At 54.4% G+C, this 16420-nt stretch overlaps 2 protein-coding genes across 5 annotated transcripts in view; one reads left to right on the forward strand and one right to left on the reverse strand.

The window, feature by feature from the left end:
• Positions 1-6602, reverse strand: part of DIDO1 (death inducer-obliterator 1) — a 51925-nt gene extending 45323 nt beyond the window's left edge. The window contains exon 1 of one of the 3 annotated variants that reach the window (XM_078057366.1): positions 6306-6602. The gene's annotated coding sequence lies outside the window, so the exon portion shown is untranslated. Of the gene's footprint in view, positions 1-5340; positions 5497-6305 lie in introns of those variants that run through there. The other 2 variants (XM_036105399.2, XM_036105397.2) reach the window with 2 other exon arrangements.
• GID8 (GID complex subunit 8 homolog) lies at positions 5664-15061 on the forward strand. 2 transcript variants are annotated; one of them, XM_036105400.2, is made up of 6 exons: positions 5664-5811; positions 6105-6243; positions 8658-8787; positions 9844-10040; positions 10519-10716; positions 11472-15061. In XM_036105400.2, exons 3-6 carry the CDS (start codon positions 8670-8672, stop codon positions 11643-11645), a joined length of 687 nt encoding a protein of 228 aa, XP_035961293.1. In that variant the 5' UTR covers positions 5664-5811; positions 6105-6243; positions 8658-8669; the 3' UTR covers positions 11646-15061. The 2 variants fall into 2 exon arrangements, with proteins under 2 accessions (XP_035961293.1, XP_035961294.1); XM_036105401.2 differs by lacking the exon at positions 6105-6243.
• Positions 15062-16420: the final 1359 nt, after the last annotated feature.

The raw sequence follows: 16420 nt of genomic DNA on the forward strand, positions 1-16420 counted from the left end.
CAGCAGCAATGTCTCTGCAAGGTGAGACTGGAACTCCCGGGTGCGGCGTCAGGTGGGTGCTCGTAGGGATGAAGGGTACGAGGACAGGGACTTGGGACAATATCTAAATCAAGGCACAAAGAACTGCATACGAGAGCAGGCGTTGACGCACAGTGCTCTCCTCAGTCCTTCTGCCCTTGTCCAGAAGTCCTCAGACAGAAAACCAAGTCAAGTGCTTTATCTCCTCCGCTGTGATAAAGCCCTAGCTCTGTTACCTTAACAAGAGTGAGTAGCGTTGTGTGTTCATATACAACAGCGCTCATTACTCCTACCTTTCAGAATGGTGCCTGTTACTCTGATGCATTGCGCTGTGAGTTCAGTGAAAAAGTCGACTTCAGAAAAAATCAGTGTTTTAATCAGTGTGAAGCATGAGAACTGTATTTCCTTTCTGGTTGCTTTCATCTCCTAGGTCTCTAGAGGAATCCATCCACTAAAAAAAGCCAGACAAGGCAGTGCCTGTCACAGATTTCGACAGAAATGCAGTTTCAGAGTAAAGCAGCTGTGCCTACAGAGGCTTATAGGCTAATCACCACACACAGTGTGTAACAGAGGAGAAGGGGGCCTCCCTGAGGTGAGAGAGGGTGGTCTTCACCACCAGCAAGTCTCAGGGTGCCAGTCTGTTACAATCACCCCTGGCCTGGGGGGCCCTCAGGAGCAGGGCTCTGCCTACAGGGGTACAGGCTATAACTGAAGAGATTTGTTTCCAAAATCAAAGGACTTACAAAGTGAAAGAGACCACTTAAACTCAGGTCTCACGGTGGCTTTCTGGATTTGTGCAGAACAGAAATACTGTATAAATTAATTCCTCCTCTCAACTGGCTTGTGGAACCAAAGTGCTGAAGGCGAGCAAGAGCATTTAAGGAAATGCCAACAAGAGTAACAGACTAAGCCATCAATAGCACACCCAGAGAGTTTTATTCTGAACTTAGACAACATCAATACACATAAATTACCCCTCCAACACCACAACTATTTTTGAGTTCCAAATCAAACCAACTGCTGCTAAAATGTAAGAGATTCAAGGAGAAGTAACATCTTCCAAATCTGTCTACGGAGGTGGAAGGTCAGGATGCTGCCTTTTATGGATGTACAGAGAAATGAAAAATCTTGGGAGTCTGTCAGACATACAAAAGTTCCTCTCCTTTCGGGGCGCCTGGGTGGCTCAGTTGTTAAGCGTCTGCCTCTGGCTCAGGTCAGGATCCCAGGGTCCCGGGATCGAGCCCCACATGGGGCTCCCTGCTCGGCGGGGAGGCTCTTTTCTCCCTCTTGCTCTGCTGTTCCCCCTCCTTGTGCTGTGTGTCAAATAAATAAATAAAATCTTTAAAAAAAAAAGTTCCTCTCGTTCCAACAGAAAGCAGGCATTTGAAGAATGTAAGAATTTTAAAGTCAAAAAACAAAAAACCAAAATTTTATACGGGTGTTTAAAAAAAAAAGAAAAAGAAAATGTGGATATCAATTGGAAAAATCTCTTCATTCAGCATTTCTACCACCCAATCAGACGCCTGATCATGATCACATGGCTGGACTTGGGGGGGGGCATCCTCAGAGCATATACAGCCGGGACTACGCACGGAAGTAGTACATATGTTTCTGCACCTATGTGTGCATGCCATCTACACGCTTTCATTTTAATTAAAAAAAAAAAGGCTAAATCTTAAGCCAACAGGTGTAGATCAACTTCTTGCCCAGTAGGTCTGAAGGGTATAGTCAAATTCCGTATGAAATGGTGCACAAACAGTGCCTTCACTGGGCAAATTAAGTAACTGCCCCTCCGGCTGTGGCCTGGGCACTGCTGGTGCGCGGTGGTAGGACGTGTGGCCCCCCACACCCCACCTGCTTCAGGAAACACCATGCTGCACAGTTTATATTATCAGCAGGAGTTACAGGATCAGGAAATACCTACTGTTTGCTTTTACCGAAGCAAAGAAACTTAGACCCAGTGCTTTCTGATTCGATGGTCCAGTCGCAAAAGAGAAATACAATCAGGAGAGGAGGGAGGGGTAGAGGCCACATCAAAACTCCATTAAAAGGGCGCCTGGTGGCTCAGTCGTTAAGCGTCTGCCTTCGGCTCAGGTCATGATCGCGGGGTCCTGGGATCGAGCCCCGCATCGGGCTCCCTGCTCCATGGGAAGCCTGCTTCTCCCTCTCCCACTCCCCCTGCTTGTGTCCCTGCTCTCTCTGTCAAATAAATAAAAATCTTAAAAAAAACAACAACAACCATTAAACCTGCTTTCCCAGGGGCGCCTGGGTGGCTCAGTCGTTAAGCGTCTGCCTTCGGGCTCCCTGCTTGGCGGGAAGCCTCCTTCTCCCTCTCCCACTCCCCCTGCTTGTGTTCCCTCTCTCGCCGTGTCTCTGTCAAATAAATAAATAAAATCTTAAAAAAAAACAACAACACTTGCTTTCCTGGGCCTCAGAATTCAGCTAAGACACATGGCACCTGAATGTGTGCAGCAGAACTAAACAATCATAAAATTCTTCCTGACGCTCCCAACACCTTCACCAAGAAGCAGAGCACGCCGTGAAAAGTTAAAGCTATGGCAGTTGGCCTTTGTGTCGACCACCTCGTGTGGGAATGACTGATCAGTTTACGCATCATCCTCAAGAATTACGTTTGTTTTAGCCAAATCTCTTTGAAAGCAGGGCCTCCAGTGCGTGGGGCTTGATTTTATGCTTTTGGGTTTGAGAATAAGATAAAAGCAACTGTCGAAATGCTGTTGTTCTGTAAAACACGGCCCATGGTCTGGTTATTGAGCAGTCGAGGATTTGAGTAAAGGGAGCACTGTTGTGTTTTATTCCCAAAATACTTTTCCCCTTTTAAAAACGCTTTAACGCTCTTTTAAGACTGGGAAACTTTTTACACTTCTCTGTGCACTGCTAATCTATTAAGACGAAACTCTTCACCAGGGCTTGGAGAACAGTGGAGGCTCTGGCCACCCCACAGCTCCCCTTCCACAGACCCACCTCTTTCCTACCAACCTGGTCACTGCCCCCAGGCGGTGACCAAAGTAGCCCTCGTCCTTCGTGCTCCCCCACACCCCCAGACTCCCAGCGGCATGGGGCGTTCAGGGCTCTGGCCCAGACTGGCCTCTACCTTCCTTCCGTACACTCTCCACTCCGGAGCTCATGCATTCCTGGCTGTGCCTCCCTTTACCTGTGCCTGGATCTGAGTCCATCCACTCACTTGATGCCTCAAATGCACCTCAAAACCTAACGTGTGCAAAATGCGCTCTTGACTTCGGAGCCTCTCCCCCAATCAGGCCCTTCCCTGGTGTCCCTATTCAGCGCTGGTCCCACCCTGTAAACCCAAACACACCAGCCAGAAGCCTGGAGATTCTCCCTCCCCCTCAGCCACCAAATCCTGTTGCTTCAGTGTCTAACGGGATCGACTTCACCTGCTGCTTGCTCTCTACATCCCCTGCTTCTCAAAGGGTTAAACACACATCTGTGCCCCTCACCCTATTCACCTCTCAGCTCACTGCCCTCTAACATTGTCCACTCCTGCCGTGTCCCTGAGCTCCCTGTCCGGTCACCAACCCCTGTCAAGTAGCCTATGGGGCGGCCCTGCTGCCCTGGACGCTGCTCGTCTGCGTCCTCTAAAGCCCCCCACCCCGTGGCGTCCGCAGAGCCTGCTAAGCCCCCGGTCCCCGTTCGAGCTTCTCTGCTGACTTAATGGACAACTTCTCTGGACAATAGCCATTTGTTGCTGTCCTTCTGGATTCTGGACTTCTCCTCCTCTCTACGGTCTTCCTCTAAATATGTTTATCAAATGCCACACGGTGTCATGTCAAAGCTTCACCTGCAGCCCGCGTCACTCCCGTGAGCTCCTGCCGTGTCCCCGCCGGCACCACCGACCCCGATCTCTCCTCGCCCGCCAGCCCCCTGCGCGTCAGGACGGCTCTGCCTCGGTGGTGTCACCACCATCCACCCCGGCAACCAGGCCACACACGTGAGCGCCATTCAGCCCGTGAGCTCGGTCACCGCGGACGGCTCACAGTCTCTCCTTAGGTGTCCCTTGTCACTTCTGCTGAAACTGCCTGCAGTTCGGGTCCTGATCACCACTCACTCATCTGCTCCTTCCCACGCTCAACAGATACCGGCGGAACTCCACAGTGTAACAGAGGTCTCGGCTTCTGCGAAGCTCACTCGTTTGCGGCGGATCAGGCCTCAGTGACAGAAAATGCCGCGCCAAAGAGCCCTGAAGGGATCGTGTGGGATACAAGGGACACCACTCGGCGTTGCTTAGGGCAAGCCTCCCCGTGCTGCGGAGCCGGCGCGGGAGAGCCCGGGGAGAGCCGCTGCAGCGGGGGGCCTCTGCTGTGCGCGCTCGGCACCGCCCTCAGGGAGTCCCCGGGGCGTGAGGCGCCCAGGCGCGCGGCGGTCCCCTGCGCGGGACCCGGGGGGGCAGCCGCAGAAGCAGGGCGGCCGCGGGGCTGGCGGAGGGCTGCAGACCATAAAGGCAGCGCGCGTCCACCCAGAAGGAAGACGGCGGAACCGCGCGCCTCAGCACCGGGGGCCGCGCCCGTGACCCAGAGACCAGGGCGGAAGCGTTCCGGGGCCGGCACATTCTATCTCCCCGGGCAGGGCCCTTCGAGCTCCTCCCGGTACCTGCGGAAGGACTTGAACCCCTCACGCCCGCACACGACAGGGCTGACAGCTGAGTGTACGCAGGTCACGTCGCTGCGAAGGGGGTCAGGACGGACACGCGTCCCCAGCGTCTTAGAGCCGGGTCGGAACTTGGGCCCCGCAGGCTCAGCTCTCGCCGGGAAGAGCCACGACCAGCCCCGGTCGTCAAACCGGACCGCCAGACGCACTGCTCCCCGCGGCAAGTCCGGCCCCTCTCGCGCTCCTCGGCTCACTGGGCGCAACCCCCCGGCACCACCGAGCCCCGACTTCTCATGCAGGACGACGTCGGACTTCCTTCCCGACGCCTCGCTCCCGCACCCCGGGAACCCCGAGCCGGCGCCCCGCCGCACTCCTGCCCCTGCGTACGCCCCGCAGCCGTCGCACGCGCGCCCGCAGCCCCGGCCCGACCTGGCGCGGCCGGCGACCACCGAGCCCCGGGCGGCCGGCTCCCCGAGGGCAGGCCCGTTTCTGTTGACTCATCAGGCGCCGAGCACGCCGCCACGGGCGGGCGACCCCCGCAGCCCGCCTCAACCGACGGCACGGAGAGCTCCCGCCGGGGCGCGCTCGGCCGCCTCCTCCCAGGCCCGCGCGAAGGCAGGCGCCCGGTGGGGAGGGACGCCCCCCGCCTCGGGGCGGCGCGCAGCACCGGCCCCCCCCGCCCCTGCCCTCCGAGCTCACACAAATGACGGAAAGGAAGCTGGGACCTTCGCCTCCGACTCAGTCTAGATGTCGCCATCGCGCCGCGAAGTTCCCCCACAACGACACCTCGACGGCGGCCATCTTGCCCGGGGTCGGCCGACGCCTTTTGACTCTCGCGCCAACCCGTAGAGCGAGGGCGCCGTGAGCTGAGTTCTGCGCAAGGACGGAAGCTGGGGTCCCGCGCTTCCGGGCGGCCGCCGCGCCCCGCCCCCTCGAGGGAGCTCTTGATTGGCTGCCGGCTCGTGAGTCTGCGCTCTCGCGATCTCGCGGGAGGTGGCTGAAGGGGCGGCCGTCGGTGCGTCTGCCCTCCCGTTCCCCGCCCCCGCCCCCGCCTCCGCCGCGGCTCCCGCCTCCGCCTCCCGTCCCCCGCGCCTCGCCTCCCTCCGGGCTCGGCCCGGCCCCCCCGAGCGGCCGCGGAGACCGCGCAGCGCGGGAGGCGGGATCCGCACGGTAAGATGGCCGCGGCGGAGCCAGGCGGCCGGGCTGAGCTTCCCCGCGGGAGCGCGGCTGGCCGGGGTGGAGCTGGGCGGGGGCCCGGTGGAGGCCGGGGAGGAGCCCGGGGAGGAGCGCGGGGAGGGGGCCGGGAGGGGCCCGGCGCTGGGGGTCCTCCGGGGCCCGAGGTCTGAGCAGGTGGCACAGCGGGGCCTTCTGGGTTCGCACGTCAACTGCCCCCTCTCTCCTGGCCGGGGTAGACTCCTGAGCGCACAGCGCCGGGCGCTGTAATTCGGTGTTTATTCTTAAAGGGAGAGCGTTTCAGGGGAAGGCTCGGACGTTCAGGAGTGGTCGCCCACAGAATACTGGTAATTCCGTGAGACACCGTCCTTGTGCTCCTGCGGGGAGAACGATTTTTATGACAAGCGCGTCAGAGCAGACGCTGAACTGGTGAGGACGTACGCGCTGCTGGGAAAGCAAGTGCTGCTCGTCTTCAGACTTGGGAGGCTTACTTGTGTTTGTTGAATGTTTAACTGCTGAGTTCTTCCTGCGCGAAGTCGAGCGGGTCGTCGCTTTCCAAAGTCGCTCTCGCCGGCCGTGGTCCTGGTGGCGTGGTGGGTTGCTTCGGCGACACCGAGGGAGAGGCGCCTTGTCTGCCTTAGGTTACCTGGAGCTGTCTGGGACAGGAGTGTGGGCTGGGAGGTCTGCACTGGCCGGGCGCTACAAGACACGGGCATTGTGGGAGGGGTAACCTCTCGGTCCGTCTCGCCCGCCGCCTTCCTCTGCTGCTGCTAAGTGTCGGCTACCTCTGAGCGCTCGAGGGCTTTGTCGTGTGCCCCTGCTTTCCTTCCCACGCTGTCTTCCTGGGCGATCGTTGCCCAACTCCTGGCCTTCGATATCCTTGTTTGGCGGGTGTCTCCCTAATTAATGCTTCTGGCGCTGAGCTGGGGACCTATAATCCAGGTGCCTGCTTGACTTCTCCCGCTGCGTGTCTGAGAGTCAGCCCAGACTTGCCCTACTCCTCAAACCCGTTCGAGCCTCCCTCTTCCTCTGTGGCCCTCTCCTCTAAGGTATGAAGCTTGAAAGCTTCAGCCGGCCTCAAGGGCTCCTGATTTTTTTTTTTTTTTTAAATCCCTGTACGTTCAGTCTAGCAGCAAAGCCACTGACTTGCGTCCACAGAACCTTCGCCTGCTGTGTCTCTGACTTTCTTGGCACTGCTCTTACTGGGTGGCTCCTTGCTGGCTTTCCTGCTCAGCGCTCGCTCAGCCCACTTCCACTGTTGAAGTTTTTAATTTAGCGAAGCAGTTTAGCATGCGTTTTGCTGGCATGAAGTAGTATCCCCAACCTCCAGGTTACTCAGGAAGAATAGGAAGTAGTAGGTAGTAGGTAGTGGTGGGCTCACCACCCGTCTTAAGAGCCCAGCTGGTGCTCCCGGGGCCTGCACCTGTCCGCCCTGCCTTCCCATGGTAACCACCTCCTGAGGATCAGGTCTTAAAACAACAAAACACTGCACGTTCGTGTTTATTACTGTTTTTGTTCTTTACAAAATTCTGCCGCACTTGGGCCTCTGCTGCAACTCACTTTATCCATCCAGCTGGTTTGTAAGAGTCATCCATGTGGCTGTGCTCATATTTTAACTGTTTTAGTAAATTCTCTTATGTGACTACATGATCAGAATCCTTTCTCAGCAATTCTGAAGTCCAAATAGCTCTGAAAACCAAAAGTTTATGTGCGTGTGTGTGTGTTTTAATTATTTGATGGCAAAAATCTGACTTGGTGAAAGCTTTTGATAACTTCTATTTCACTCAGTGTGGGTACTCAGACCTTTCCCCAAAGAAGTAATATTTAACGTGGGGTGCTGCCCCAGACTGCAGGGAGGATGTCATGTGATGTAGGTAAGTTGTGCCATATAGGCTTTATACAGTCTGCAAAATTACCTGCCCAAGGGTTTTGGGCCTGGGATTGTGGTTCTGTGAACCACAGTCTGTCCATGCTGCTATTGAATGAACATCTGGGTGGGGGGCTCCCATGTTTTTGCCATTTTGAGCAGTGTTTCTGTGAGTGGGCTCATGCATGTGTGGTGCTCAGTGGTGAGTGTTGAGGGTCTCAGTCTCGTGGTAGGGTTGCTGGGCTGCAAGGAGCATGTGCCCGCTGTGCGGGTATGTTTGCAGTTCCAGTCTGCTCTCACAGCAGCGTCAGAGAATGCAAGGGAGCGCTCTGGCTTTGTCGACACTCGGTCTCGTCAGACTCCTTAGTGTTGGTCGGTCTGGTGAGTGTCTGGCGGCGGACTTCTCACGGGCACTGTGTCAGAGTGCACGCTTCCTCAGCTCCTGCCCCTCGCAGCTGCCCTTTGTGCCTAGAAGAGAATTGACCTAAAATCCTCCCTCAGCCTGTAGGGCCTTACTCAGTATGATCCGCCCCACCTCTTGACCTGGCAGTTCGGAGGCTCTTGGCTCTTCCTTGCACACATCCTGTCTCCTAACATCCCAGCCGCCTTTCTGGTCCCTAAGCTGCCTTTGGGTGTCAGGTCCTTTGCACTTGCTGTTCTCCAGATTTAAATCTTCCCATTCTCTGATACTTCATACCGTGTCACTGTGTTGATCTCTGAAATGATCACAGTTGTTATAGAATTCTTAAAAATTCTTTCTTTTTTTTTAACTGAAGTATAGTTGAGACCCAGTATTAGGTTAGTTTCTCGAGTCTAATATTGGGGTTTGACAGCTGTCTGGCTTGAGCTGTGCTCACAGGTGTAGCCGCCCTCTGTCACCATCCAGCCCTGTTGCAGTGCCACTGAATGTATTTCCTATCCCATACCTTTCATTCCTGTGATTTTCACTAATCTTTAAAATATTTTTTTCTTGTAGAAATAAGTCAGAATGAGTTATGCAGAAAAACCTGATGAAATCACGAAAGATGAGTGGATGGAGAAACTCAATAACTTGCATGTCCAGCGGGCGGACATGAACCGCCTCATTATGAACTACCTGGTCACAGGTAAGGGCTCACAGTGAGGATGCTGCCTGTGGGACGCAACTCTGCCTTTTTGTACACACAATCAGCACTTTTTACCATCGAAGTTCCTTGGGAAAGTGAAGTTGTGTTTGGGCATTGTAGAAAACACCATGCTAATTTAATAACTTTGTGGATTACCAGAGTAAAGGTAAGGTCTTCTGGAGATGAGATTCGTATTACAGGTGTCTGAGCCTTTTTAAGGCAAAAACCTGTCCCTTGATCTTTGACATTTTTACAGTTAAGATAATTAAGAATGTTCTAAAGTACGTTGAAAGTCCCGAGTAACTGATCTCTTCTGGCCAGTCTGGTAAATTATACAGGACTGTTTGTAGAAGGTGCACCTAACTCAAAAGAGAAAGGGGGAAGGGCAGAAGCATACAGAAGCAAACAAACGGGGTCTGTAACTGACAGTTCTTCTTGATATCGGGAAGGAAAAGGGTAATTCTGTACGTGATCAGAAAATCCAGTTGTTTCAAACAGGTATGAGTCTCCTTCCCATTGTTCACAGTACTCCCCTTCACCAAATTAGTCAACCTTTGTTTGAAAGGCGATGAGGAAGTGTCTGCCTATAGCCGGCAGGGGTGGGGGGTGGGGGGCGGGGACGCACACACGCAACTTGGATGTTGAGGAGGACTGTGGGCTCACGAAGAGGCAGGCGTGGCCAGGTCCCTGCAGGCCGTGAAGGCATAGCCAGTGTGTCCAGATGCGCCTGGAGCATACCTGCAGCTTCCTTGCATCTGGGCCTGGCACCGCAGCCCTCTTTAAGGAGCCCATAATGCACTGGGCTTCGTGGCATTTTCACCCCTGGCTGGTAGGTGAGAGCTTTTTTGGATGGGATGGGAAGAAGTGAAATACATTCTTTTCATTTTCTGTATGGGGCATAGTAGTAAGTCACAGATGTTAATACCAAATCCCTAAGAAAGTGCGGGTCACGTTGAAGGTTATTTATTTGAGGTGGATGGGCTTTCTAGGGATAAAAATGCTTTGCATTAACATCTTGCTAGCTTTCCGAGCACTGAAGATGGTTGTCATTTACAGAGGGCTTTAAGGAAGCAGCAGAGAAGTTTCGAATGGAATCTGGGATTGAACCTAGTGTGGATCTAGAAACACTTGACGAGCGGATCAAAATCCGTGAGATGATCCTGAAAGGCCAGATCCAGGAGGCTATTGCATTGATCAACAGTCTCCATCCAGAGCTCCTGGACACAAACCGGTACCTTTACTTCCATCTGCAAGTGAGTTTCCGTTGAGAGGCATCTGGTTTGTGGATACTCTATAAGGTTACATGTGGTGATTTCAGAAGTCACAAGGCTAACTTGCATTAATAGAGTATTGTTTTAGTTTGCATGGGGAAGGGCTTTCATTTAGCTGTTGTCTTTAGTATTTCAGAAGCTGTTCTTGCTTTAAAAATGCTAATTTAGGGGCACCTGGGTGGCTCAGTTGCTTAGGCAGCCGACCTTGATTTCGGCTCAGGTCATGATCTCAGGGTTGTGAGGTTGGGCTCTGCTTGCTTCTCTCTTCCTCTCCCTCTGCTGCTCCCCCGCTTGTATGTTTTCTGTCTCTCAAAGTTTTAAAAAATGCTATTTTAATAATTCAGGGATGCTAGGAAGTTGTTCTTTAAGATGTCCTTTGACTAGAAAGTAGTGTTGCGCTGCCGGGCATTGCGTGCCCGGGCATGGGTGTGTGAGCCTGTCTGCCTTTGCCGGTGACCAGCAACAGCACCTCATAGAGCTGATCCGCCAGCGTGAGACCGAGGCGGCGCTGGAGTTCGCGCAGACCCAGCTGGCGGAGCAAGGCGAGGAGAGCAGGGAGTGCCTGACGGAGATGGAGCGCACTCTGGCCCTGCTGGCCTTTGATAACCCCGAGGAGTCGCCTTTTGGAGACCTGCTTCATATGATGCAGAGGCAGAAGGTAAGACCACCGAGGGGGTCCTCCTTCCCCGGACAGGGTGGGGCTCAGGAACCACAGCGTGGCCATGTCTGGGCGAGTGACGCTCGGTCACAGCAGCATCTATTCTTCCCTGATGTGGGATCTTTCACTGTGTGAAGCCAGGAACGGACCATTGTGACTTATTTTACGATTTTCAGACCTCTTTGTCAGCTTCTTCTGTATCTTAATCTTTCTCTTTGTTTGGAGACTCTTGGAAATAGGTGTCCTAAACATTTTTATTTTAAATCCCTTATTTGCGTGTGAACCTCTTCACGTCCTTGCTGGTACTCCTGTGCTGCAGTCCCCAAGATGGCCCGTGACTCCCCCAGAGGCAGCGCCCTTTCCTGCCGGAGGGGCTGCCACTTTGCAGGCCTCCTGCAGGTGTCCCTCGAGGCTGGGTCCGGTGGAACACGGGTCACTCCCGCCCCGGTCTTCTCTCTCTTCCCGTCCAGTACCCCACCCTCCCCCCGCCACCCCGAGCCTGGCTTGTGGCATTTTACGGCTCTCCAGGCCAGATGGGATCGTTGCTGACTGGACCATGCGCTCCTTCTGGGCGAGGAACGTGTGTTTAACATCTGCTGGTGTGCCTCCTGGTGACGGGCTTCATGTTCGTTTAAGTAAATAATGAGTTCATCATGTAAAAATGGCTTCCAGGAGGTATAAAAAGCACGTGATAACAGACTCTCGCTGGTGCTCTGCATGTGTGGTGGTTTTTATTGGATGTATTTATTTTCTAGGTGTGGAGTGAGGTTAACCAAGCTGTACTAGATTATGAAAATCGTGAGTCAACACCCAAGCTGGCAAAATTACTGAAACTCCTCCTTTGGGCTCAGAATGAGCTGGACCAGAAGAAAGTAAAATATCCCAAAATGACAGACCTCAGCAAAGGTGTGATCGAGGAGCCCAAGTAGAGTCTGTGCCCGTGGCCCCGTGCTTCCCCGGCTCGGACTCCTCGGAGCAGCTGTCTGGGACTGAGAGATTTTTACTGCAGTAGAGAACTCTCCCCCCCCCCACCTTTTTTTTTTGACCTGGCATCTTTTTTAAAGGGAAAAATGGCCCTTTTGAGCGCTGGAAAACTTGCAGTGAATGACGCTGTCTCTTTGGAAGTGGGATGCAGACTCTGCTCGGGGCGTGCTCTGAAGGCGTGGATGGGCCGCGCTCCTGTTGTGCGGCTCCGGCAGGATCGCAGCCACCACGGAGTGCTCGGTTAGGAGGGAATATTGTTCAGCTGAGGCCTCCCACTCAAATCTACAAAAAGCACTGATCGTTATTTTGCTTTCTGTTAGCTCGTAGGCAGAACATACGTTTTCTCAGATCTCCTAAGACTCGTCAGGCCTTTGTGCAGAAGTTTTTTCTTACCCCTTGGTTTTTTGTTTTTGTTTTTTCATAGGAAAGACTATATAAATTTGTAAATCCTAATTGAAAGATTTCTTTTGTGTGAGGGCATTGAGTTTGATTTGTTTTCTCTTTTGGTCTGGGTTGTGTGGCTTTTGGGGAGAAGTGTGCGTGAGGGGTGGGGCTGTGTGTTTTTTAATTTTTTAAATATATATTTTGGTGCTGGTTGTGGTGAGAGACTCTTTCCTAGTGGATCAATGAACCTTCTCTTCTAGGCAGTTTTGTTGAAAATAAAGGTTTCTCTTTGATCTCAAGAATGACCAAAATGGCCTCGAAAAAGTTTTAATCATCTCAGACAAAGCTGTTGCTTTCGGGGCTTATGTCCTGGTGGTGGTGGCCGTGGCATCAGCTCATCCGTGCGGCCGGAGGGCTCCGCGGCGCGGTGTGGCCCGCGTGCTTGGGAGCAGACGCGGCGGGGAGGGAGCGCCGTGCTGCCGGCCGTACCTGGGCCGCAGGTTCCCTGGCTGGGAGCGCGTGCTCGCCTCAGGAGGCTGGCACCACGGGTTGGTGTGTGCTCGCTGTCTCGCGCTGGTTGTGAGTTCCCAGGCGTCCTCATTCTGTACTTTCCCAAGTCCCGCCACTGCTGCAGGTGCTGGGACGCAGGTGCCCCTGGGACTCGGAGTGCGAACACGTGTGTGGACTCACTGCAGGTGCCACTGGGCACAGGTTCTATAGGGCGACGGTTACAGAGCCAAGTCTCGTGGTGGTGACGGTGCCCGGGAGCGCACGGCCTCTGGTGGGAGCTCCCAGCTGCTGCGGGGGCTGGGACTCTGTCCTCCCTGGGTGGATCCTGGTGCCGGGACGGGGTCTGGCACCTGGGGCTTCGTGGAGGTAGATGCCGACGGCAGCCGAGTCGCAGGGAGCGTGTTCCCGCGTCAGGCAAGGTTGGGCAGGCTTGTGGCCGTGCCCGTAGGTCAGGTGGTGTGCGTCTGCTTGCTGGGCCCCGTCCCCCACCTGCCTGTAGACCTGGGCAGCATCGTGAGGGGCTGTCATGTCAGCTCTTCTCTCACTCCCCGTCTGCTTTCCACCTGCACTCTGGGAGCAGTGGATTTCCCCAGCGGGCAGGAGCCTCGGGCAGGGTCGGCTGCCCTGGGTGCTCACCGATGCAGAGGCAAGGTGGTGCGGGCTCTGGGGGCTGTCCTGGCCTCTGACGGCCCTTCTGCTGCCCTTGTGGTTTTGTGAGGATGAAAGGGGTGGGGGGTCTTCTTCTTGACACCCAGGAGCGGACGTGTTTCCTCTCTGACCGGCTCAGCAGTCCTCTCCAAATGTGACCTTTCTTTGGGGCCATTTCCTCTGAGGCTTGAGGGTATTAAGAGCAGAAGGTTTTAATCTTCAGGTAATTAATCGTCACACACAGCAGAAGCTGGAAGAGAAATACCAGCAGAGAGGTGTGGGTAAACCTACGTGTTTGAAAAGCACCAGAGAATTCAGCATGTTTCTAGTCAGCTTTTATTAGTCGTGTATATAAGATCATTTACGTGCATAATTAATATATAATCACCCTGACACGTTTTTCACATTAGAGGGTGTGAGATGCGTAGTGACGGGAAGTTCTGTACGCGGAGCCACCCATGAGCCGTCAGGGCCCGGATGGGGTTTGTCACGCGCAGGAAATGTGAGTGAGCGGCTGTAGGACGGAGTGCTGGTGCGCGCCCACCTGTTGGGGCCGTGAGTGACGTCACAGGCGGGTGCTGCCGCCAGTGGTGGCCACGTGTGGTGTGATGGGGACCCTCAGCTGTGCTCCTGTTGTCCTCGCCTCTGTCTGCGGCCCGGGTTCGGGTTCGCGCCTCCTGCGCTGTCCCTGTCTGGGGACCTCCTTCAGCAGGAGTGGCTTTGTGGACTTTCCTGTTTGCCACCTTTTTGCAGTCTCTGTGTCTTCAGCCGGCAAACTAAATTAAGCCATTTTGAAGTATAATTTGATTTTTCTTCGTTTCCTTTGGATCTTGCCGTTGTGTTTATTAAAATGTAATGTTTTACATAGTTTATTCTTTTTACGTTTTCTTGTGGAAAGTGCCTTGAAATAAATAAAATTTGAGAATATTCTGGTACTCTATGTTCCTGATATCATGAAGTTGTGTGAGGAATAACCCCTAGTTTGGAATCTTTACGCGGCATAGGGATTATTGCAAATCCAACAAGAGCTAATATATTTTGCCATGTGAATTAAGGATTCCAGGCTCTAGAAAAGGCAGATGTGTTTTGGGACTGGTCTTTGGGATGGACTGAAGACCCCATGTGTGAGTCCTCGGGGACAAGGAGGTGGCTCTTCCCTGCAGTCAGGATGCCTCTCCCGAGGGCAGTCTTTGTCAGGCAGGGTGAGGTCTGTTTCCTTGGACAGTGTTACTTTGGGGGAGGGGAGGAGCCGGGGGTTTCCGAAAGAACTGTGTACATTTTGTGTTAAAGGCAATGGTGTCTTTGGGGTAATGGGGCAGGACCCGCTTCTGGGAGTTACCGTGGAGTCCCAGCAGGAGCAGAAGGCCAGACCGAAACCATCAGGCCGGCTTGCCTGCCAGCCGCCGGAGGCGCTGAGCCGTGCACAGTAGGACATCGGGGGCCAGGCTGCGCGGCCTCAGAAGCCCTATGGTGCAGCATTTTGATAGGTTATTCTGACACCACGTGCTTCATTTTTACAGCGGGTATGTTTCTGTTTCAGAAATGTGTTGCTTTTTCGGATTTAAGAGTAAATTGTATTGTCCGCGTTGGTCATGTGACTTTCGTATGAGCCTCTGCACCCCTGGTTCCGAGTCCGCTTTGTTCCTGAGGGTGTGTGCCCGCCACAGCGCCTTCTGAAAAATGCACAGTAGGTTGCTTTTGCTGCCTGTTCTTAATTTCATGGTACAACTTTTATGTTTTTCTCAGAGGGGTTATCTGGAAGGTCTTTTGTATTTTTCCCCGTAAAGATATTCTAATAAGAATAAAGAATTCAATACGATACGTGTTCCGTTGGAAGCCCATCTGTGAGAACCGGCGGAAGGAAACTTAGTCTCACGCATCTTTATGCTCTGCTGCCGTTCTGTTCCCTCTGACCAGCGCCGTCCGGTGTCCCGTGTGCACCTCTGAGATCTGTCGTCTGTTCTCTAGAGCTGTGGCCCTGAACTTTCAGTTTGGTGAAGGAAATAGATTGGGGTCACCTGCTGCATGATTTTAACCTGAAAAGTTATTTTTTTTTAATACTCATGAATATGCCCAGACTTTGAAAGTAGAGGGGCTGCCGTGGTGCGCGCCGGGCCCTTCTCCCCGTAGGGCTTGTGCCCCGGCCAGCCGGGGCCGTTAGCGCCTCGTGTGAAGGGCACTTGTGGGACACGTGACGGAGACTTGGAGTGACAGCTTCCCAGTGCCTTCTAGTGAGTGCAGAAGTGAGGGTGCCTCGTGCTGGAGCCGCGGCATCACGGGCTGTAGCCCCCACGGGTTTGTGGACACTGGAGAGGGGGAGGAAGCCCCCGGGCACTCTTCCCCAGGCGGCGACGGCATCTAAGCCCTCCTTCACGCCAGCGCATCCCTCCTTGCAGGAGGCAGTGTGACAGTTCGTGGGCATGTCCCCACGCAGAGCACTTGGCTTGTGGCTTTGAACTCAACACCATCTGAGGTGTTTGGCTGGGACCACAGTCCCTGGTGCGTGAGGCCTGCCTGTCTTGGATGTTGTGCCTTAATTCCAAGATGCCATCGAGGCGCTTTTCCCGTCCTCATCGTGACTGACTTCCGTGGATGTGAAGACAGGGTTTGATGGGCCTTTGGTGTCTGTGGCTGAGCTGCTCTGCCTCTGCAGGACACCAGGCCCTGGCTCCAGCGGCCTGAGGTCCTTGGGGGCTGGGGGGCGGTCTGGGTGAGCTGGTCGTCATATCGCTGCACCTGCGGGGCAGAGGTCTTTCTCGTTGCAGGGAGCATGTGGTAGGGCTGAGATTCCTCTGCACGTAGGGAAGTCTCCCAGCTGGAAGGCCAGGTGGATGGGTCTGTTCTGACCTTGGCGCAGAAGAACGTCTGTCTGACTCCTCTATACTCAGCTCCAACCAAAATCATTGGTAGAGGAGTGAGAGGTGGGGGCCGTGGATTTATCTGCACGTACCTTCCCACCTGGCTGCACTCTGAAGCAGGTCACACTGCAGGCCCCCTGCCCGGCTGTGGACGTGGCCCAGGCAGGTGGGCGCACTACGCTGTGTGCCGTGGGACTCTGCCTCCCACTGGAGCCGGGGGACGAGGAGGCGAGGCTACGGGGACTGCTGGACTCAGGTGTCGGAGCACTGCCTGCCCGGGACTTCTCCCCCTGCCGTGCGGCCACAGACCCCTGCGGGCC

This window comes from Halichoerus grypus, chromosome 10 (genome assembly GCF_964656455.1).
Source record: "Halichoerus grypus chromosome 10, mHalGry1.hap1.1, whole genome shotgun sequence".
Classification (NCBI taxonomy): domain Eukaryota; kingdom Metazoa; phylum Chordata; class Mammalia; order Carnivora; family Phocidae; genus Halichoerus; species Halichoerus grypus.